General features: G+C 34.1%; 1 protein-coding gene across 1 annotated transcript in view; it reads left to right on the plus strand.

Annotated features, from left to right (window-relative positions):
- SNX2 (sorting nexin 2) overlaps positions 1–23,662 on the plus strand; it is a 54,770-nt gene extending 31,108 nt beyond the window's left edge. The window contains exons 7-15 of the mRNA XM_004042411.5: positions 2,253–2,331; positions 9,430–9,505; positions 10,446–10,559; positions 10,813–10,906; positions 12,344–12,549; positions 19,588–19,731; positions 20,922–21,002; positions 21,118–21,189; positions 23,155–23,662. Of these exons, the coding sequence (XP_004042459.1) occupies positions 2,253–2,331; positions 9,430–9,505; positions 10,446–10,559; positions 10,813–10,906; positions 12,344–12,549; positions 19,588–19,731; positions 20,922–21,002; positions 21,118–21,189; positions 23,155–23,205 (917 nt within the window). The 3' untranslated portion in view covers positions 23,206–23,662. The remainder of the gene's footprint in view (positions 1–2,252; positions 2,332–9,429; positions 9,506–10,445; positions 10,560–10,812; positions 10,907–12,343; positions 12,550–19,587; positions 19,732–20,921; positions 21,003–21,117; positions 21,190–23,154) is intronic.
- Positions 23,663–23,882: the final 220 nt, after the last annotated feature.

Consider the following 23,882-nt stretch of genomic DNA (forward strand, 5'->3'; position numbering starts at 1 on the left):
TCCTGACCTCATGATTCGCCCGCCTCAGCCTCCCAAAATGCTGGGATTACAGGCGTGAGCCACCGCGCCTGGCCTGTTTAAAACTTTTATATATGTGTGTGTGTGCGTGTGTGTATATATATACACACACACGCGCACACACGCACACACAGCCCACCATTCCAAAAAGGATTTCAGGCAACTACATATAATACAGTTTATATATAGAGAAATTATCAGGAAAAAAATAAATGTAGTCAAATAGTAATATGAAGCCAAGCAAAACAATTTCTTCAAAGTATGGTGAAGTCTTGAATAATTATTAAAGGTGGGTGACAAATTAATCTTTGAACTTCTAATTACATAGCTGGTGGTTTTCAAGTAACTTACACTTATAGCAGGGAGCATGGAAAAAGAGTCATAACTTCTCCTCTTTGCTGGGAAGCTTTATAACTGCCACTGAAGGGAGAGTCTTCATTAGCACATAACTCTCTACTTTGATAGGACCTTAGTTGACCTAAGAATACTATTCCATTTAAACTGTTAGAACAACAAAGTTGAAACGTATTAAAAGTTAACTAGTTACGGTAGGTTGGTTGGGGTTTTATTTATTTATTTATTTATTTATTTATTGGTCACAATGTCCCTTAAGAATTACCTCTAAAAAGTAGAATGGATAGAAGGTTTTTAACTTCAGTGAAGAACTACCCAGTGGTGAGATTTTTTTTCAGGGAAATAGAGTTTGTGAAACAATTCACATCCCAATTCCGGTAGTTCAGTCAGAAGTAGTTGTAGTTTTAGGTGTCTTATTTTCCTTTTCAAGCCATTGTATTCCATTGGAATTTTAAACAAAACATTAATAGGTGATTAATAAGTTAATTAATGTGCCAAACTGAAGATGTACCAAACTGAAGAATTGTATGGTTTTACATAATCCATTTTTAAAAGGCTTTATTGGAATATAATTTACATACCATATAATTCATCCATTTAAAGTGTCTAGGTCGGGTGTGGTAGCACATGCCTGTAATCCTAGCACTTTGGGAGGCTGAGGCAGTTGGATTGCTTGAGCTCAGGGGTTTGAGACCAGCCTGGGCAACACAGCAAAATCTTGTCTCTACAAAAAATTAGCTGGGTGTGGTGGTGCGTGCTGGTGGTCCCAGCTACTCAGGATTGCTTGAGCCTGGGATATAGGGGCTGCAGTGAACCGTGATCATGCCACTGCACTCCAGCCTAGGTGACAGAGTGAGACCGTGTTTTGAAAAAGAAAAAAAAAGGGTATCCAGTTCACTGGCTTTTAATATATTAAGAGTTGTGCATACATTACCACAGTCAATTTTAGAATATTTTTATTACCCCAAAATGGAATCTAGGATCCCTTAGCCATCATCCCCTAATGTCCTCATTTTCCCCAGCCCTAGGCAGTCACTAATTTACTTTCTTTCTCTAAGTATTTACCTATTCTGGACATTTCATGTAAAAAGGATCATGTAGTAAATGATTTTTTTTGTGTGACAAATTCCTTCCACTTAGCATCATATGTTCAAGGTTCTTTCATGTTGTAGCATATATCAATACCTTGTTTCCACAGAATACATTTTTGAAAGGAAAAAGAACAGGAGAATAAAAGAGAAAAATCTGCAGTCTGAAATTAAATTGCCCTTACAGAAATAATTAACATGACTTATTTTTTAAATCTGAAGTTACGAATGACTCTGTGAAAGAGCTTTTTCTTTCAGTCCTTGTAAAACCAGCTGTGATAAGTAAATAAGAACATGCTCTTAGAATCTGCAGGAGGGAAAACATAACAAATTCATGGATTACATTTACTTTTATTTTTGTCATCCCAAAGTAAAGAATTTTAATTATTGTTCATGAGAAACGAAAATGTTAATTGAGCTTAAATTTATTGATTTGAAATTCCATTATGTATATCGGGTTAGAAACACATTTTAATTTACCAGGAGTATAAAATACAACAGATAAGGGATCTTTTTGATGTAAGCTTTTCTGTAAACAAAAGCAGTATGGGTCAGAAAACTATAAACATTTTATCTGTTCTCTCATGTTTTAAGTATTTACCAAGTAAAGATGTTAACGTATCATGAGATTTAATTCCTCAAAACGTTTTTGCTTTTTAGATAAGATACCAGTTACAAGTTTAGGGCTGTTAAGTTCAAATTTTGAGTGTATTTTAAATTATGAAGAAATGATTATGAAAGACTTTCACAGCAATATAAAGTCATCATGAATCTCATTCAACTTCTTCAAAGGGATGACCAAGGTCAAAGTGGGTAAAGAAGACTCATCATCCACTGAGTTTGTAGAAAAACGGAGAGCAGCTCTTGAAAGGTAATTCTAGACAGCTATATTTTATTACTCTCATGTTTGTACCTTAATATAAATGTAATTGCATTATATGGCAAAACTGTGTTTTAATGATTAAATTTTTTCCAAAGTACCACTTGGTGGCTTTTAAGACTGCTTTAAACTTTTTTAAGAAAATTATTTCTTTCAACAAAGTACTGTATAATTGTTCTGTATAATTTTTATTAATCCTTATCAATAGTCTAACAAAATAACACTTGTTTTTCTATTATATGCTACAAGCAGGAGCATATAATAGAAAACATACAAAGACATGAGTTAGCTGGGGATAGAATTGTATCATAGGTAGTCACCAAGAGTTACTAAGAAACTGCTAAACTTGGAAAACATGGAAGTTGTGAATGGGGGGAAAAATAAAAATTTTTGGATGCAAATAATCCCACTTTGTTCTTATTTAGGTTTCTAGGAAGTTATACCACACTCATGTACTGTGTTGGATAGTATAGCTAATTATAGTTCATCTAAATTAACTTTTCTGGTGAGTTTTTACTTAGTAAGAACATTATTAAATACAGTGTGAAGTACAGTTTGTGCCCCCCTTGTGTTTGTATAATTGATTTTTACTTGAATGTACAAAAGTATTAGTCTTTGCTTGAGTTGACTATGTACAGTTGACCCTCCATATCTGTGGGTGCCTTATTTGTGGATTCAACTAACTATGGATGGAAAATATTTGAAAAAAATAATTACATCTATACTAAACATGTACAGACATTTTTGGTCATTATTGTCTAAACAATACAGCTTAACAACTGTTTTCATAGTATTTCCATTATATTAGATATAAGTCTAGAAATGACTTAAAGTATATGAGAGGCTGTCCCTAGGTTATTATGCAAACACTACGCCATTTTCTATCAGGGATTTGAACATTTGCAGATTTTGGTATCCATAGGATGTCCTGGAACCAGTCCCCCACTGGTACTGAGAGACAGCTATACTTAAAGACTAATATATATGCTCTGTTTTCCTTTAGAGTACTTGACTCTACACATTTCCTATAGCTTTGAAGGCTTGTCTTCCTTGAAGCAGACTAAAAGGGGGACAGATGGGAGGATGGGAAGAACCACACTTCCATAATCTTAGAATTATTCCTTCCTTGCTATGCTGACAAAGTGAGAAAACAAATATAAATTATCTTAAAGCCCAGCATTTAAGACACAAGTTGGTAATTACCTAGGCTTGAAACTTTCTAATTTCATTAGTTTTTTTGTTTGCTTGCTCTTTATTTTTCTCTGGCTTAAAATCAGTGGTTAGGGTGAATAGCACAGGTCTTGGGGGTGGTATCTATTTCTCTAGGTCACAAATTATTTTTTTAAACTATTTCAAGGCAACTTATTTCTAGTTTTCAGTAGTAAATTGTTTAAATTTCAAGAAAAATGGTACAGTGAAGTTAGATTTGAACAATTTACATTAAGAAAAGCTAAAGAATATGTAGTTTAAAATCTTAGAGAAGGCTTAAAGATGGGATTATGTCTGTGAGAATCTGCAGTTACCCAGAAAAAGGATTTAAATTGCATCAAGAGAAGTTTAGGTTAGGCATTTGAATTGATTCTATTGTAGGAGAGGTCATAGACTGAATATTTTTAAGAATAAAGGTAGATAATGGTCTGCCTTGATTTCGCTTAGTCTTTCCTGAAAATGTAACCATGACCCTTTGAGAGACCTTTCAAGTCTTATTTTTCTATGAGTAAATTTGAAGTATTTCAGATGGCATGCTTGATAAGGAACTTAATGAAGATTTATTGTACCAAGGACATATAATTTGATTCTACCTTTACGTTTCTTCCAACTTGACTGCATTGCATAGTACTTACCATACCTTCATGTGCTATGAAATGTTGAGGAGAGTTTTAAGGGATATTGAAACTTGACCCTGTTTGTATAAAGACACTTTCTTTACTGATAAATGCTACTTGTTAAATGGTACCATAGTGGAATTTGCAATAGTGAAAAAAAGAAAGAAACAGTATAGTATGAGGGAAAAGTTCATTTTCAATTAGAAAAAAATCACTGAAGAAAATATAGGCATAAAGGTGTAGAAGCAAAGGAACTGGAATGGTTTCTTTTAATCTAATCTTAATTCTTCTGTCCAAGCTAATTTGCCTGTACACATTTATTTTTTAATCTGTACAGGATTCTAAAACTGCATTTTTCTTGCCCTTTCATATAGCCAGCTTTTCTAAAGTGATTTTTCTGTGGTATTTCTTAAACTTTAAACATCAAACAGGTACATCTGTGGGATACCCAACCCAGTTGGATCTGGTGGGTTAGGGAAGCATTTTTCTTTGTATTATTTTATTTAATAGTATGATATTTATGTATTCGTTCAAACTTAGATAATCCAGATGACTACCTTGAATGAAAGGATAAATATCTGGTATTAAAGGTTAGGAAGAGAAAAGGCGTGGTTAAATACTCAAGTATTCCCCTGTGCCGCACTCAGTAAAGTAAGCAGAGACTGCTTCTATTAAGAGTAGCCCTAACATCACTTGCTTGGTTTTCTTAAGAGTGCTTCAGATCTTTAGATCATATTGAGTGTATTTTATAGGTAAGGATACACATCTGCAAATACAAAATGAGAAATTTAGAGCATAATAATAAGTGTATAAGATTTATAATTCCTTTTCAGTTGAAACCTGTGCTAATACTACACACTTTCTGTGTGACCTTAGGTAAATTACTTACATGCATTTGTCTTTAAAGTGTAAGTGTGAGGCTGGGCGCGGTGGCTCACACCTGTAATCCCAGCACTTTGGGAGGCTGAGGTGGGTGGATCATGAGGTCAAGAGATCAAGACCATCCTGGCCAACATGGTGAAACCCTGTCTCTACTAAAAATACAAAAAATTGGCTGGGTGTGGTGGCGCGTGCCTGTAGTCACAGCTACTTGGGAGGCTGAGGCAGGAGGCTTGAACCCAGGAGGCAGAGGTTGCAGTGAGCCAAGATTGTGCCACTGCGTTCCAGCCTGTCGACAGAGTGAGACTCCGTCTCTAAATAAATAAATAAATAAATAAATAAATAAATAAATAAATAAAATGTAGTGTGTCAGGACTGTGTTCATTTCAAGAATCTAAAAATCCAACTGGCCTAAACAGTTAATGTAGATTAATTAATCTACTCTTTCAAATCAAAGAGTTTGGAGTAGGCAGCTGTTCAGGATTATCTAATTCATTAGGAAATTCTATTGCTTCTTTCTGATATCTGATAATACAACCTTTTCTCACCAGTCTACTGACTGAGTCCAAAGGTGTTAATTAACTGCAGTAGCCTCCTAATTGGTGTCCCTGATTCCATTCTTGGCACTTCTACTTTAATACAGAACTTTACAGTAGTCATTCTAAAATATAAATCAGATCATTTTAACCGCTCCCCACCCTGGCCCCATGCCCCCATTTTACTCAATAAAAGCCAGAGTCCTTTTAATGGACTACAAGACTTTATATGACCTGCACGCCTCACTGTGTTACCCATTTGATCTCACATCCTCCGTGATCACTCACTCTGCTTTAGGCCAGACTAACCTTTTGCTGCTTCTCAAACACCCTAGGCATTTTCCTACCTTAGAGTCTTTTCAACTGCCTGCTCCCTCTGCCTAGAATGCTTTGTTCCTAGGTATCTGCATAGCTAACTCATTTCCTCGTTCAAGTTCGTATGTTCAAATAACATCTTTCAAGTGAAGCCTATTCCAGTCATTGGCTTTCTTCTGACCTATTCTATTTATATTGTCACCAACCACATCTTAAATACTTGGTCCCATTTACCCCATTGTTCTGTCTTTTTTTCCCATAGCTTTTGCCACCTTGTCACATGCTTTATCATTTGTATGTTTATTATGTTTATAGTTTATTGTCTATCTTGTACTAAAATGTAAGCTTCACCAGGGAAAGAATCTTAGTCTCTTTTGCTCACTGATGTGTTCCAAGTACTCAAAACAGTACTTAATAGGTAGTAAGAGCTCAGTAAGTATTTGCTGAATGAACAAGTGAATGTTATCCAAGACCCAGGCTCTTTCTACCTTTTTATTCTCCCATTATGTGCGCTTGTGTTTTAGTTTCAAGCAAGATAAATATTTGTAACTCTGTTGCTCTCAAGCATTTTATATAACTTACTTTATTTTGTTTTGTTTCTGGTAAGTAAATAAGAATTTGAAAGCCTTGAGTGATTTTTCATCAGTAACTTGAAGTAAATTTGAAGAACAATTACTGAGCACCTCTTATTGGATGTGATATTAATCAATTCCATTGTCTTTTATTTCTGTCTTTTTTCAGTGTTTCTATTTCTCCCCATACCTCTTTTCCTGTCTTCTTCCTACACTCATTTACCCTTTTTGTCCCGTGTCTTTCCTTTGTATTACAACCATCTCTGGTCTTAATTCCGAATTGGCATATGTTTATAAATATTTATTGTTTTAAAATCCATTTTATGTTTCTGTTCTTAATTTCAACATTATGTAAACATATATATAAAAGCATATAAGCTTATATATGAGAAACATATATATAAACTAAAAAAATGCACACATATATTTTTTAGTATATGTATTTAGTATATGTATTTAGCTTTATTTTATGTTGCCCTTGAGAAGGAAAGTTTTATTCCCTTTTTCTGGAATATCATTTTTCAAAATTGATTCTTCAGAATGCTAATATGTAGTAGAATGAAAAAGATCTATAGTCAATTGAGTTTTGTCAACATAGGATTTAACAAAGTTAAACTAGGGTTATTTTCTGTAGGAGTTCTCACAACACTTAATAAAATGCTGTTTGATATGAATTTTAAAAGACAGGAATATATATATATTTCAAACTTTCTTGATATGGAATCAGTCTTTTTCATGGAATAGTATGAGACTAGTATTCTACAGAACTCACTTTAGAAAGCTGTTTTAGAATATAAATGATACAAGGTATTTCCACTTAGGTTTGAAATATTAGAATATTTCCTTTTTTTTTTTTTTCTGAGACGGAGTCTCGCTCTGTCACCCAGGCTAGAGTGCAATGGTGCAATCTCGGCTCACTGCAACCTCCGTCTCCCGGGTTCGAGCAATTCTCCTGCCTCAGCTTCCTGAGTAGCTGGGACTACAGGTGCATGCCACCACCCCCAGCTAATTTTTGTATTTTTAGTAGAGACGGGGTTTCACCATGTTGGTCAGGCTGGTCTCGAACTCCTGACCTCGTGATCTGCCTGCCAAAGTGCAGGGGTTACAGGCATGAGCCACCTCACCCTGCCAGAATATTTCTTAGAGGTTAAGTACTAGATGTTTTGTCCTTGGGTTTTTGTTTGTTTTTTACAAGTATCTGAGTGCCTGCTATTACCTAGCTGTTGTATGCACTGAGATGAGCAACTTATGCAAACTGCCTTCAAGTAGTACTCAGTCTAAACAACGAAATAACTTATCTGATATATTGTGAGAGAACTTCAGTGTTAAAGTTGTAAGTCAAATTCAAGTGGGGAAATACCAACATTTCTTAAACCTGCAGGATTAGTGTTCTTGCTGCATCCCTTTTTTGGCTTCATAATATAGGTAGCAAAAATTTTTTTAAACCCAGCATAGATTGTATCGAAGATACCTGTTAAATGCTCTGGTTCTAGTATAATGACTTCTTATGTGGACTACTGACTTAAAACGAAGTTTAGTATGCTGTATATTTTATTTAAATATATAAAAACAGAAGTTAACATTTTGATACTGATAAAATAGTCATTTTTATCAATGTATAGAATTTGACTTTAGAGAAGATTATCACTTTTTTGGAAACCTTAATTTTAGGCATATTTTATAATCTTATAAAAAGGTAGAAGAAATTACTGACTACATTTATTCTAAAGAAATAAAATAAATGTGTTATTGCGAGGAAAAATATTATAACTGAAATATTACTGCATATGGTTATTAACTTGGGGAAAGATAGCAGGTGGTTTTTTTGTTTTTTGAGATGGAGTTTCACTCTGTCACCCAGGCTGGAGTGCAGTGGCAGGATCTCGGCTCACTGCAGCCTCCACCCTCCAGGTTCAAATGATTCTCCTTCCTCGGCCTCCTGAGTAGCTGGGACTACAGGCGCCTGCCACCGCGCCCGGCTAATTTTTTGTATTTTTAGTAGAGATGGGGTTTCACCATCTTGGCCAGGCTGGTCTTGAACTCCTGACCTCGTGATCCACCCGCCTCGGCCTCCCAAAGTGCTGGGAGTACAGGCGTGAGCCACCGCGCCCAGCTGATAGCAGTTGTTTTTAATGGGATTAGATGAGTAATGGAGAATCATCAAATAGTTGACCTTATTTCCTTTTATGAAGTCATGATTGGTAATTTATTATGGGTGACAGGCACATGTGAGCTTTTCTAATAAAGGGAAATTGATTTCATAGTGGTATTTCTAACTTTTTCATTTTTATTCATTTTATGTGGTATTCGTTTATTTGATTTTGTATGGTATCATATTAGATAAGACATTTACCAAAAACAGCAAAACCTTAAAAATAGAAATACTGAATAAATACCTTTGAAGAGGTATGGGGAAAATACTGAAGAAAATTTAGTTCTTGTCAAGTGAGGACTAAAGCTAATTGTGATCATTTAAATATGCTGACATGCAAAAAAGTATTGGTAGACTCTTCCCCATTCTGATGATAACAGCAGTTTAAAACTTGGTTGAGTGGAATATATATAGTAATATTAATATGTTTCTTAGAACTCTAAAATTATAGTTGAGAACATGACTCCACCCAAAGATAAAATGATGCAACAAACTCACATACCCCTTTGCAACATAATACTTTGCAATGAGAAGTTTGGTAAGTTATTTAACCTCTCCCCACTCCCACCCCTTGCCATTTCTCTTTTTATGTAATTATGAAAACTGGATAGTATATCAATTTTCAAAAGATGAACAAAAACCTTTTTAATTATTAAATTGCTGTAAGATTCTAAGTAATTACAGTGAGAGTAGTCTAATAGGAGGTAGTGAGGACACTTTTTTTCCTAGTATTTCTGTTTTTTTATCATTTTGTTGAACTGTAATTCAAGATGCTACTGATAAAGGAGCAATTTTACTCTTAAATCTAGGTATCTTCAAAGAACAGTAAAACATCCAACTTTACTACAGGATCCTGATTTAAGGCAGTTCTTGGAAAGTTCAGAGGTATTATTTCTATATTAAATGTTTGTATATGAATGTTCTCGTTATTTGTCATTGTAATTTATATGACTATATATAGTAAATAAGTGGGTTAATAGATGGAATAAAGCAATTATTATTATTTTTTGCTTAGTACTTTAATTACCCTGCTAAATTAGTAGCAAAATATCTTTGCTTTGATACTTGTAGGGTGATTAGTCCCTTTCTTGAACACTTAAAACAAGATTTAAGAGAGTGATTTATAAGTAGTCTAACTCTGAATGCCCTAAGTTGTTCCTCAGGCATCATGTTGAAATAAGTTTATTCAGACTTCATTTTAGAGAAAGAGAAAGTTGAATGTGTATTTGCTTGTCTACATTTTGGTATCCTTATTAAGGTTTTGAAATGCAAATTTGTGACTTGAAAGAGCCTAAATTCTAAACATGATGCTCTTTTTATTTGAAATGTTTGGTATATTTTTGGCTCCTAAGAGCAATTTGAGTTCTAGTTTGCATTTTTTTCTTTAAATTACTTGAGTTGCAGAATTTTTAAAAAACTCAAAATCACACAATGCTAACTGAGCATAAGGAGATTTTTCTCAAGACTTTCTTCTTTCCTTATAAACAGTTTATTTCTGTTAGCAAACAGGTGGCCAGTGTTAGGGTACTTGGCAATTTCTTAATATATTTTGACAAACAGGATGTTTGTTCCATCTAAATGTAAACGTGCAGAAGAAAAGCAAATGGAAAGTCTATTTTTTAAGTTTTCCTTTGAGAATGTACAAGTAGTATATTTGAGAAATTAGATCTCACTATTGAAATGTATGAGAGTGAAGAAAATACAACCTCTTTTTTAAAATTTGTATGTTGGGGGGAGGGGGGAGGAGGGGGGATCACTTTTGTGCCTAGTTAAACCTCCAGGCTTTTAACCGGTTTGTTTGCCCTTATTTGTCATTCAATTCCAGCTGCCTAGAGCAGTTAATACACAGGCTCTGAGTGGAGCAGGAATATTGAGGATGGTGAACAAGGCTGCCGACGCTGTCAACAAAATGACAATCAAGATGAATGAATCGGATGCAGTAAGAGCTGATTTTTCGACTTGAATAATGAGATGAATTAATGAGCCCAACAATTGCATTTTAAAGCTGTACAAGTGGAAAATAGGATATTAATTTGCTTATTGAGTTTAGTTCTCAGCCACATCAGTTGGCCACCATGGTTATACATGGTTAATTTGTTGCTTTAAAACAAGGAATTTAGCTTGCTATTGGTAACCTAATTTACAATGGTTTGTTCTTCCTAAATTAGCTCCATTTTTCATTTTTTTCTTAGTGGTTTGAAGAAAAGCAGCAGCAATTTGAGAATCTGGATCAGCAACTTAGGAAACTTCATGTCAGTGTTGAAGCCTTGGTCTGTCATAGAAAAGGTTTGTTTGCCTTACTACTTACGTGGTTAGCACCATAAAACTAATGAAAATGTTATTTAAATTTTATGAAAATAAATATTCTGAAGTTACTGCAGAAGAGAGAAAACAATCATTTAAGACAGTTTTCTAATTCAACTTTATTATTTAAATTTTTTTGTTCTATTTTGCTTTAATATCTAGTTTAGAAGTAGAAAAATAACGAGCTTAGAAAACTATTTGTTAACTGGTACAGATGTGAGCTAAAAAAAAAGAAAACTGTATTTGAATTTTGGATTAAAACTTGGTCACTTGATTAACTTTTTGTTAAGTATAGTTACAGTTAAATGGATGAAGAGGTCTTATTAATTAGTAACTTTGATTATAATAAAAAAACTTGAGATTTGAAAATTGCTTTTTGAAAATTTTTTGGAAAGTATTTGTTTTCTGTGTCTATTTCCTGTAAAACCCTTTGAAGTATTTTCTTCATTTTTGAACTGCAATATTGAAAAATCTGGAGGTTTTGCTAAAAATTCATAGAAAATTTGAGTTGTAATATTTTAATCCACAGTGAAATTATAGTTTTTTGGTTTTTTAAAGAATCCAACAATGTAAATGTCAATTGTCTAAGACATTTAATAAGCAAATAATATGTAACATTACCAGCAATACATTTTATTAAAATAATTATAGAAACTTATTAATACATTTATTATTGAAAGTAGTTTGTAACAGCTTTTGCCATTTGAATTATATATATCTCTTAGGGAATGGGCTTTTTTGGAGAACTTTACATAATGTAGAGCAACGGAGCAGTTTCCAGGCAGTGTAATTGTTAGCCATTGACAGTATTCAGCCTGTAAACATCTATCTACTTTTCTTTATTTGAAATGTCTGAAATGATCACATTCTAAATCTTTTTAGAAATTCTAATATTTTACTGAGATTGTTGTACAACAAAGAAACTAACAATAAAATTTATGTTAATTGTGTGTATAATTTTACCTTTGCTCCTGTTAGCTAAATAATATTCTCATTAAAATTATAGACATTATTTTCAATGACAAATGTTTAAAGGCCAGAAATGTGGTATAAATCAATTGTGAGTATTACCAGTTCTTCTCATATTAAAAATATATTTCATTTTTAGGAATGGGCAGAGAAACAGTGAACACTGTGGGAGAAAAAACAGGAGGCAGATTTTTATATTAAATGATTTAAACATAGTTCATCCCTTTGGAATATAAGCAGTGATTTGTCTGTGTTTTCAGTAGATCTCCGAGCACTTGGCATTTATGCCTGAGGCATTTTAATGACTAATTGTTTCATATTAATTAATTTAAAATATTATTTGAGCAACTTGTGAATAAGTAAAATTTAGAGAAAAGTGGAAAAATCAATACAATATTTTAAAATTTTATGAGTGAACACTAAAATTGCGTACTTTTTTTTAAATTTCAGAACTTTCAGCCAACACAGCTGCCTTTGCTAAAAGTGCTGCCATGTTAGGTAATTCTGAGGATCATACTGCTTTATCTAGAGCTTTGTCTCAGCTTGCAGAGGTTGAGGAGAAGATAGACCAGTTACATCAAGAACAAGCTTTTGCTGACTTTTATATGTTTTCAGAACTACTTAGTGACTACATTCGTCTTATTGCTGCAGTGAAAGTAAGCCCTTTCTTGCATGCTTCTCACTTGTGTCGTGTACTTTGAAAAGTATTTTGTTTCCTATTAATTATGTATTTACATGTCTAAATTCCTCCTATACTAGCATGAATAAAATGGCTTCAAGATAAGTATACATAACTTAATACTTTCTTCCCTATGACTTGCACAGTACGATAGATAGAATTAATGTTTTTAACAGGTCTAAGGAATGACAGATAAGAGAGAAAACATTATACATTTACTTACGTATTTGCTTATACAAATTTGGAACTAACTAATAGCATTTGTTTGCTCGTTCTAGCACTAACTGAAACTACTCACCGGACTCTTATCATTAGTAAAGCTGACTGTGTAATAAATAGGATAAAACCAGAAACGATTATTGCAGTGAATATGTTTAATGGAGGCTTTATCATGAATTTGGATGTAATCAGACTTTGTATCCTCAAATATGTAGTCACCATGTGTTTATAGATGAGATGGGACTAGATTAGATCATAAATTGTGTTATTGAATGGTAATACTTATATAATAGTCCAATTTCTGAATAGTTGAGAAAGTAATCCAGTTAGTAAAAATTAGTATTCTGCAGATATCTGCAGTTTTCAGACAGTTAAACTGAACTGAACTTACCCAGTGTATCATGTTTCAGAAGATACTTTAAGATCTTTGAATTTTTGTTATGGATATTAGTTATCATGGGGTTTGAGGGGTACTGGGTATTTACTTTTTACCTTGAATTTAAACATCTAGAAAGTTAATGAGATCTTGTTTCTTTCTTATGCAAAATTTTTTCAGCTAAAGTCTGTGATCAAGTTAGTACTCATCTACAATGAGCATATTTATTGATGGTTCTGTTCTCAAGCGACTGGTGACATTTATTACTAGAGCATTCTTAGCACTTCAGAATGGTGCTTTCTTTAATTTGGTAAAATTACCAATTTTACTTGCATTTTACTGTTTTAAATGTTCCTAATGCTGTTGGTGATTAATTTCTCAGTATTTAGAAATGTTAATATACATAGCAGTTGTCAGAGTATATATACTTCATTATATATAGGCAGCTTGTGATGTACAGAGATCCAGTTTACAGATTTGTCCCACCTACTCTCACTTCTTACCAGAGCACCCAATAGCATGAGATCTGTTGTAAAAAAGTGTGACACTTCCAACAAACCCGTGGGTCAAAAAAGGGGAGTTGGGCAGTGTCTGTAAGAATACATATCTGGGCCGGGCACTGTGGCTCACGCCTGTAATCCCAGCATTTTGGGAGGCCGAGGCGGGTGGATCACGAGGTCAGGAGATCGAGACTATCCTGGCCAACATGGTGAAACCCCAGCTCTACTAAAAATACAAAAATCAGCTGGACATGGTGGCGTATGCCTGTAATCCTAGCTACTCAGGAGGCTGAGGCAGGAGAATCACCTGAACTGGGGAGTCAGAGGTTGCAGTGAGCTGGGATTGCGCAACTGCACTCCAGCCTGGCGACAGAGACTCCATCTCAAAAAAAAAAAAAAAGAATACGTATCTGCTAATAAGAGCTAGCCTGGAAAAAGACCCCCTGGCAGTGATGGCCTGCCTGTGTAATGGATATTGATCCCTCAAAAATAGCTTTCCTCATACCCTAAGTCTTTTTGCTGTGTTACTGTATTTCCTGAAATTACAGTTATATTCATGTTTTCCAAAATATTTTCTATAGAACACTGGCACCAAAAGATGGATTACAGTTAGCTAAATTTGGGAAGTTATGTATATAGTATCCCTGTTTGTGAGATTCAGAATGCCTTTTAAAAGCTCAGAACTGGTTAGGAGTGAAAAAGAAAACAAATTTTAATCCAGAGGCTTCTGAATTCATTTGAACAAGAATTATTTTCCACCAAATATCTATTTACATATATGGAACACATTTGTGGAAATACTGAATTAATGATTCATTGACTAAAAGAGTTAAAGAGCTGTGGTCAAGTTGCCTTCAGGTAAATTAAGCTCTTTAAGATTAGTTTCTACTGAAACCTAGCCCAGATCAACTACACAAAGGAATTAAGATACTATGGAAGGAGGTGACCGGTAATTTTTATGGTTTTTGTTTTTGTCCTATTCTTTATTTTAAACTAATTCACTTGTATTTGAAAAAATAATGCACATACATGATAGTTCTAATAGCTCAGCAAGGTAAATTTGCCTGCAGAACTAAGACCTGTAGTTTCTGACCTCAGTCATAAACTGTTAGGTTCTTGTGTGTCTTTACAGAATTAGCTATGCATGTACATGAAGCTGATTCTCCCTCTGTCTATTTATTCCTTCCATCCCCTTCTCTCCCTCCCTTCCTTTCTCAAAAAGGAATATACTGTGTGTAGTGTTCTTTGTCTGCTTTTTACACCCACTCCACTTAATAGAGCGGTCTCCCTATCAACATAAGTAGATGTCTTTTTTTTTTTTTTTTTGCAGACGGAGACTCGCTTTGTCGCCCAGGCTGGAGTGCAGTGGCGTGATTTCGGCTCATTGCAGGCTCCGCCTCCGGGTTCATGCCATTCTCCTGCCTCAGCCTTCCGAGTAGCTGGGACTACAGGCGCCCACCATCACGCCTGGCTAATTTTTTTGTATTTTTAGTAGAGACAAGGTTTCACCGTGTTAGCCAGGATGGTCTCGATCTCCTGACCTCATGATCCGCCTGCCTCAGCCTTCCAAAGTGCTGGGATTACAGGCGTGAGCCATTGCGCCTGGCTGGTAGATGTCTTTTTAATGGTTGTATAGCATTCCATCATATAACATTTAGATATACCTTGAATTATAGTCTAGTCTTTTAAAAAATCAAGTGTTTTGATAACTCTTTGGACATAAAGATTCTATAAGTAGAATTGCTGACCAGAGGGTATATGCATTTTAAATTTCAATAAGTATTGCCAAATTACTGTTCAAAAAGATTTTACTTTGTACCCTAACCTACCTAAACCTACATGTTTCTTTTTACTACCACCCAAGAATGAAGGTTTTTTGTTTTGTAAGTTGCCATTTACTTAGTGTGAATCAAGACATCTTTACAAATGATAAACCATTTGCATTTCTTTTTCTTTCTTTTTTATTGAGATGGAGTCTTGCTTTGTCGCCAGGCTAGAGTGCAGTGGTGCAATCTTGGCTCACTACAACCTCCGCCTCCTAGGTTCAAGCAATTCTGCCTCAGCCTCCCGGGTGGCTGGGACTATAGGCGTGTGCCACCACAGCCAGCTAATTTTTGTATTTTTAGTAGAGACAGGGTTTCACCTTGCCAGGATGGTCTCTATCTCTTGACCTCGTGATCTACTCACCTTGGCCTCCCAAAGCGCTGGGATTACAGGCATGAGCCACCGCACCCGGCCCTACATTTCTTTTTCTGTGAATGAACTCTTCATGTCCTTTGCCCAGTTTTTGTTTGCTTATTATCTATTTCGAATAGATGCTTAATATTAATTAACTTTTGGTTTTATCCATATCGAGCGTACTTTTCTGATGATAGTTCTTCAAATTAGGAATACTTTGGGGATTAATATAGAGCCATTGTTAGGATCAAAAAACATCAGGAATTGGAACACTAAAGAAAAAGCTACATTTTACCCATTTCAAAATATTGCCTAAGCCTGGCGTTGTGTCAGGAAACGCCTGTTTTCCTCTTTTGTATAGTACATGGTCTCTGCAATTTAGAACTATAAGAGTTGGCTGTATCCTTACAAGCATTGTCATGTATTGGGCTTCTTTGAACCACTAGAGTAGGGTCAGAGATTGAGGGCAGTGGTTCGTAATGTTTTTAGCACTAGAACTCTTCATAAATAATTTTTGTAGGGGATCCCAATTTATAAAACATACTAAAAAAATGTATTTAACTAAAAGATGGATTCCCCAAGGGGTTTAAACGCTTTATTGTTTGGCTATAAATACTCAGCACCTCTTCAGAACTCCATGAAGCTGGGCAGCATATTTTCAGATTAACTGAATTACAATATGATAATAATTAAAATTGTAGCATCAAATTTCCTGATGGGCCAAAAAAACTGTTAGACATCTGCAATCTTGTCTAACTGAGAGCAGCCTGCATACAAATGTATGCCATAAATTAGCAGAGTAATGGAGGTCCTAAATGGATGATCCGTGTAAACTTATCCCTCTTATAATGGTTCTACTAGAGTGGATTAGTATCTTGACATACAAAGGGAAACATTGTTACGATTTAATTGATTTAATATAGCATTGTTAGAAGTTTGACTGGTGCTGGTTCTTTTTTATTTTCTGTTATTTTGTTACAAAGGAAAGAAAACAAACGAAGAAAAAGTTAATTTGTATATTTAAGATTAATTTTTTTTCCTGAAATAACCTGACTTTAGTAGTCTTACCTTTATCATAGCTCCTACATCTGTACCACAATAAACATGTCCTGGTTCTAGAATACTATGAGATAATAAATTGGACAGGGACCAAATTAGTTTAGATTTAGCATATCAATGGAAAAGCCGGTTGATGTATACATTGAGAGCTTAAGCAAATATTGAATTAAAGGGCATGTTCATTAGATTTTTCCCTGTATTGGTACATATTTTAAGGAATCAAATTTTTACTGAACAGAGGAATTTATAAATGAAGAAAAGATAAGGCCCTGTTCCCCTAAAGCAAGACTAGGCCTAAAATCTTACATTACTTTTTGGTGGTCATGTGTATGTGGGTGTGTGTGTGTGTGTTGGAAGTGAGAGGGATTGTTTGTCTTAAGCTTTCCAACATGTGGTCGTGTGTGTGTGTGTGTGTGTGTGTGTGTGTGTGTGTGTGTGTGTGTGTGTGTAGGAAGTGAGAGGGATTGTTTGTGTTAAGCTTTCCAACATGCGGCCGGGGACAGCTTTGAATGCGGCCCAACTCAAATTCACAAACTGTATTAAAATGTCATGGCCGGGCGCGGTGGCTCATGCCTGTAATCCCAGCACTTTGGGAGGCCGAGGCAGGCAGATCATGAGGTCAGGAGATCAAGACCATCCTGGCTAACACAGTGAAACCCCGTCTCTTCTAAAAATAAAAATAAATTAGCTGGGCATGGTGGCAGGTGCCTGTAGTCCCAGCTACTCAGGAGGCTGAGGCAGGAGAATGGCGTGAACCTGGGAGGCGGAGCTCGCAGTGAGCTGAGATCGCGCCACTGCACTTCAGCCTGGGCAACAGAGCGAGACTCTGTCTCAAAAAAAAAAAAAAAAAGAAAAGAAAATTGTAAAAAACACTGATGACTTTTTTTTTAAAGCTCATCACTTAGTGTTAGTGTTAGTATGTTTTATGTGTGGCCCAAGACAATTCTTCTTCCATTGTGGCCCAGGGAAGCCAAAGGATTGAACACTGCTGTTTTAAATGATAGTGACTTTTTCTGAATCTATTTGTGTTAGATATGTTACTTTTGGATTTTAATAAGGGATGTTTTAGGAAAAACGTGGTATTTTAAATATAAGAAAAGCAGACAAAGGAGACAGTAAGATTCACTTAATAATGTAAGAAAAATTATCTGAGAAGACAAATTAAATATAGCAAAGTGGATTTAAATACCCATAGATAAGGTGCTTTGACTGCCAGTTTGCCCTGGATATCTGTTGTCCTGGTTCATTTAAAATGTTCACGATCCTTAAGAATTCCTTTGGAAAAATGCTTTGGTTTCTGGTTGATTGGATTTTTTAATGCTATTATCACATTTTTTAAAATTGCCATATGATATAAATGCTTTTTAGTTATACATTTTTTCCGTAATACTAAGCTATCCTTTGCACTTTTGTATAGAAAGCTTAACAGTTAACTACCTTTACATGTGTATGTTATTTAGAAGTAATCCATAATGGCTGTACCTACTGATTATTAAGCATCCACTAGGTTACGTCACTATGCAATAATATACTCCTTATGTTATTTCTAATCCATAAATGTAGACATCACTTCCCACCTTTCATATTTGGGATCATTACAGCTTGGAGAAGTTCAGTGAATTTACCCATGGTCATACGGTGACAAAACTAATATTAGAACCAAATTTGATTTTCTCCAAAGCCTGCTTTTTAAAAATATACTACCTACATATTTTTCTCTTCAGATCCCTATAGGAACATGTATTTTTACTGCTTCATGGTTCAAAAAGTTTTTTATTTGGAATAAATTAAAATAACTCGGGTTTAGTGCTTCCTGGTTCACCCAATTTATTAACATTTACTTCATGAATGTTTGATTAGTAATTACTAAAATAATTTTAATATTTCTCTAACATCAAGCCAGAAAGAGGATTCTTAGTGGGTTCTCCCATCCTATCCATCATTTTTTTCATGAGACTTCTAATTACACTAATTTGTCCATATTTCATTTCTTTTCTCTATTCACTTGCCCTTGCTCTGCCAGACTCCTTGAGAGAAGTCATGGATTTGGTTGACTTATTGTATTAGGATCTTTTTGTCTATTTCTTTAGTTCTGCAGTATATATATAAAAAATATATATAGTCCTCTTCATCTTTTGCCCTTTTCATCTTAAGACTGTCTTTTTATTCATTTTGTTATATTTTACGTTTTGATTGCTTTGCCTTTTTTTATTTGCTATGGTAGTTTCTTCTACCACATATCTTATGAGTTTTTCCCATTTTGTCTTTTCAATTTCAGACATGTTTCTAATACTTAATATGCTTCTAATATTATTTAGCGGGAAAATTTCCAGTGTAGGTATGACACTAGCATTTTCCTATTAAAGACATCTTCAAAGCATAAAACGCTGTTATAAATCTTATAAACCATATTTAAAGCCCTAAAGGCTAGTGATGAAATGGGTTTTGAATGTAGTTTTTATTCTGAACATGTTTCATCCAGTGACAGGGTTTTTTTGTTTTAAGCAAATGAATATGGAGATTATTTTCTTTGATATTGGCATACTTACTTTCAGTATCTTAGTATATTAGAATAGCACTTAAATACTTGGTTTTATTGTTTTCAGTATTATAACACTTCTAGTGTTATGAAAGTGTTTTAAATGTTACTCTTACTTAATAGCATTATGTCATTCACTTATAGGGTGTGTTTGACCATCGAATGAAGTGCTGGCAGAAATGGGAAGATGCTCAAATTACTTTGCTCAAAAAACGTGAAGCTGAAGCAAAAATGATGGTTGCTAACAAACCAGATAAAATACAGCAAGCTAAAAATGAAATAAGAGAGGTGATTACTAAATGCTTTATCTCTTTACTTAAGTTTTGCATGAGTCATTCATATATACATAATTTTTCATAATTTTTTTCTAAACCATTCAACACGTAGCTATTTTTGCATATTTTTATGAACTGTGTTAGAATTACTTTAACATTTTGATCATTATTATTAAAATCTCCAGAGCCCTTCATTACTTATGGAATGGATAAAGAAGCATACAAGGAAAACAGCTAAAATTAACCTTTACATTAATAATTACACATTTTTATTAGATGGTTAATTTTATTTCAGATTATTATTTTGTGTCTAAAAATGGTTTTAGAGCTAGATCTCTCCCACATTTAGCTGTCCAGGCAACATTATCCCCCATATATATGTATTATATATGGTATTTTAGTGAATTTGTATAAGTTTATTATAATTTATACACTTTTCTTACCATGCTTCAATAAGGAAATTGAAGAGGTAGGACAACCTTTATATTACTAAAAATAAATGTACCTGCCCTTTGAAGAGTATGTACCAGTGTTTTGGTTACATAGTGGGAAAAATATCATTTCATTGCTTAAATCTTCAGTTATTTTAGTTGTTTCATTGTTCACTAATCACAACATTTTGTTGTTTCAGTACTGAATTTAATATTTATTGATGGTCTTCAGTAGACCATAATTCCACATTTTTTTCCAATCTGGTCATTTTACCATTACAAAAATATTTTTAAAATGTTTATCATGTAATTTTCCTAATTTAAATTATTTCCATCAGCATATAAATTTTGAAGAACACATATCCTTGGATTTAACAGTATTGATATATTCTGAAATAATTATTGATATAAAAAAGTAATTAAGAAAATTACACTATAGCACTGATAATTTATTTTGTGGTGAATTTTATGCCCAAAATCTTTCCTCTTAGTTATATTTAATTAAGCTTTGGACATTGTAGTTTATTAAGTACAGTATTGAAATATCTTAATATTGAGCAAATCTGTGGAATATTAAAGGAAATTAAGCTAACATGCATTTCTATTGGTTGAAAGTTAAATGCAATTTCTGTTGATGCTAAATTGTGCATTGCCAATATTGAGCTTTCTCAGGATTTTCAGGCATTGTGATTAAATTAAGTGAGCGGTCTTGACAGTACTATACTTTTTTTTTGAGATAAGCATAAAATATTTCTTTGTTTGTTTTTATTAGTGGGAGGCGAAAGTGCAACAAGGGGAAAGAGATTTTGAACAGATATCTAAAACGATTCGAAAAGAAGTGGGAAGATTTGAGGCATGTATAATAATTTTGCATTTATCTTAACAATATGGTCACATTTTGCTGCAATTTTGTGGTAAAGTTGAATTTAGCTTTCTACTAACGGACTTTTTAAAATGTACTTCAACAGAAAGAACGAGTGAAGGATTTTAAAACCGTTATCATCAAGTACTTAGAATCACTAGTTCAAACACAACAACAGGTAAGCCATTTTTGTTTATAACTTAAACTTCTAGAATTTGTTTTTGGTATACTTTCTTATTTTAAAAAGATGATTAATGAACTGGTCATTTAAACTCAAGAATAAGAAATGGAAGACAGAAAGCCAGTGATGGTAAAGGATAAAAGGGTAAACTAATTGGAAACTATCTCAGGTTTTTTTTTTTTTTTTTTTTGCCTCTGCTTAACACTAAGGCAGAGATAGACTTTTTCCAGTTTTAGGCCATCAGAAACCTCATGGGCAACTTTCCCCTTTCACTGTCTTTCTAGTTTGTTTTCCTTGTTGGTGTCAGACCTGTTTGAGTAAATTCTCATAGTAAGTTCTTCTCTTCCATAACAAATAGAACTTAAGCTAAACACTTTTTCAGAATTAAAAAAAAAACTGTACTGTTTTCATTTTTGCTTTATTTTGTTTGGGTTTGGTGGTGGTTGAATGCTGCAAGTTTGCATTTATCTCATTTACCATGGATTTTAATGGTATATTAAATAAAAAGATAATCGCAGAAAATTTTCCTGTATATTTTAATGTAAATTAGAGTAACAGGTCAAGTAATTTAATATCTTGAAAGATTTTTTCCTTCCAGTTTTAAAATATGTGGATCTAGAATGTCATTTGTGTAAAACATAATAGGTTGTTTTTGAATTAAGTGGTATGATATCTTCAAATTGTGTTTAATTTTTATTTAAACAGCTCATAAAGTTAAATTTTTTTAAATATGAAAATAAGTCATATAAGCTTGTTTTTAAAGGAATTGTTTTAAACATGACTTCAGTTGATATTTCAGTCTGTTCTCTGGACTGTTCAAGGAAGACTGACAGCTAATTCTATCCAGTCCTTTTTTTTTTCTTGTTCAGTATTTTCTTTTCTTCCTCCTTATATCCCATTTTTTTTTTTTTGTCTAGCAATAACATAAACTGTCAATATGCTCTGAATTGGGAAATCCTGTCACTTTATGCTGGAAAAGGTCATTGTAGTTGTATTATTTACTTTAATATATGGTAACACTGTTCTGTGTAAAATTTTGCATAAAACAAAAAATTGTACATTAAAAGAACTCTATTATTTTACATCAAAAACTAAAAGTAGCCAGGAGTAATTAATGTTTTAAATAATTTATATATGAAATATATTGACGGACTTCAGATAAGGAAATTAAAATGATTCCTTTAAGAACCAGACATTGGCCGGGCGCAGCGGCTCATGCCTGTAATCTCAGCACATTGGGAGGCCGAGGCGGGTGGATCACCTGAGGTCAGGAGTTTGAGACCAGCCTGGCTAACATGGAGAAACCCCGTCTCTACTAAAAATACAAAAAAATTAGCTGGGCGTGGTGGCGCACCTGTAATCCCAGCTACTCAGGAGGCTGAGGCAGGGAATCGCTTGAACTGGGAGGTGGAGGTTGCAGTGAGCCGAGGTCATGCCATTCATTGCACTCCGGTCTGGGCAATAAGAGTGAAACTCCACCTCAAGAAAACAAAACAAAAAAAACCCAGACGTTAGTAAATATTAGTCATTGTTAGCTATTTGTATGGTTTTTTAATGTTGTTTTTGTTTGTTTGTTTGTTTGTTTTTGAGATGGAGTCTTGCTCTGTTGTCCAGGTTGGAGTGCAGTGGTGTGATCTTGGTTCACTGCAACCTCTGTCTCCTGGGTTCAAGCGATTCTTGTACCTCAGCCTCCCCAGTAGCTGGGATTACAGGCAAGCGCCACATTGCCAGGCTAATTTTTGTATTTTTAGTAGAGACGGGGTTTCACCATGTTGGCCAGGCTAGTCTTGAACTCCTGACATCAGGTGATCCACCCACCTCAGCCTCCCAAAGTGCTGGAATTATAGGTGTGAGCTACCCAGCCCGGCTTATGTAGATTTTTTTTTAATGCTGTACAGGATATATGCATATAAATGACAAAAAGGTAATGAGAATGACTTATATTTTAATTATCATTCACAGCTGATAAAATACTGGGAAGCATTCCTACCTGAAGCCAAAGCCATTGCCTAGCAATAAGATTGTTGCCGTTAAGAAGACCTTGGATGTTGTTCCAGTTATGCTGAATTCCACAGTGAAATCATTTAAAACCATCTAAATAAACCACTATATATTTTATGAATTACATGTGGTTTTATATACACACACACACACACACGCACACACACACTCTGACATTTTATTACAAGCTGCATGTCCTGACCCTCTTTGAATTAAGTGGACTGTGGCATGACATTCTGCAATACTTTGCTGAATTGAACACTATTGTGTCTTAAATACTTGCACTAAATAGTGCACTGCAAGACCAGAAAATTTTACAGTATTTTTTCTTTACAATATGTTCTGTAGTATGTTTACCCTCTTTATGAAGTGAATTACGACCAATGCTTTGAATAATGTTCACTTATACATTCCTGTACAGAAATTACGATTTTGTGATTACAGTAATAAAATGATATTCCTTGTGAAATATTAGTAACAAATTATTTGGGTATTTAAACATTAGGAATCTTTTCAAAGCATTTTTAATAGGAAGAAATTTTTCTTCTAGATGTATATAGGCGATGCCATGATTCCTTAATTATTTTAATTGACAAAGCTGAACTCATTAAATGACTAAATGAAGCTTAAGTTTTCTTATGAAACCATCATAAATCAAAGAACATTTGACTCTTGATTGTCTTGGGTAA

The sequence above is a fragment of the Gorilla gorilla genome, chromosome 4 (assembly GCF_029281585.2).
Source record: "Gorilla gorilla gorilla isolate KB3781 chromosome 4, NHGRI_mGorGor1-v2.1_pri, whole genome shotgun sequence".
NCBI lineage: Eukaryota > Metazoa > Chordata > Mammalia > Primates > Hominidae > Gorilla > Gorilla gorilla.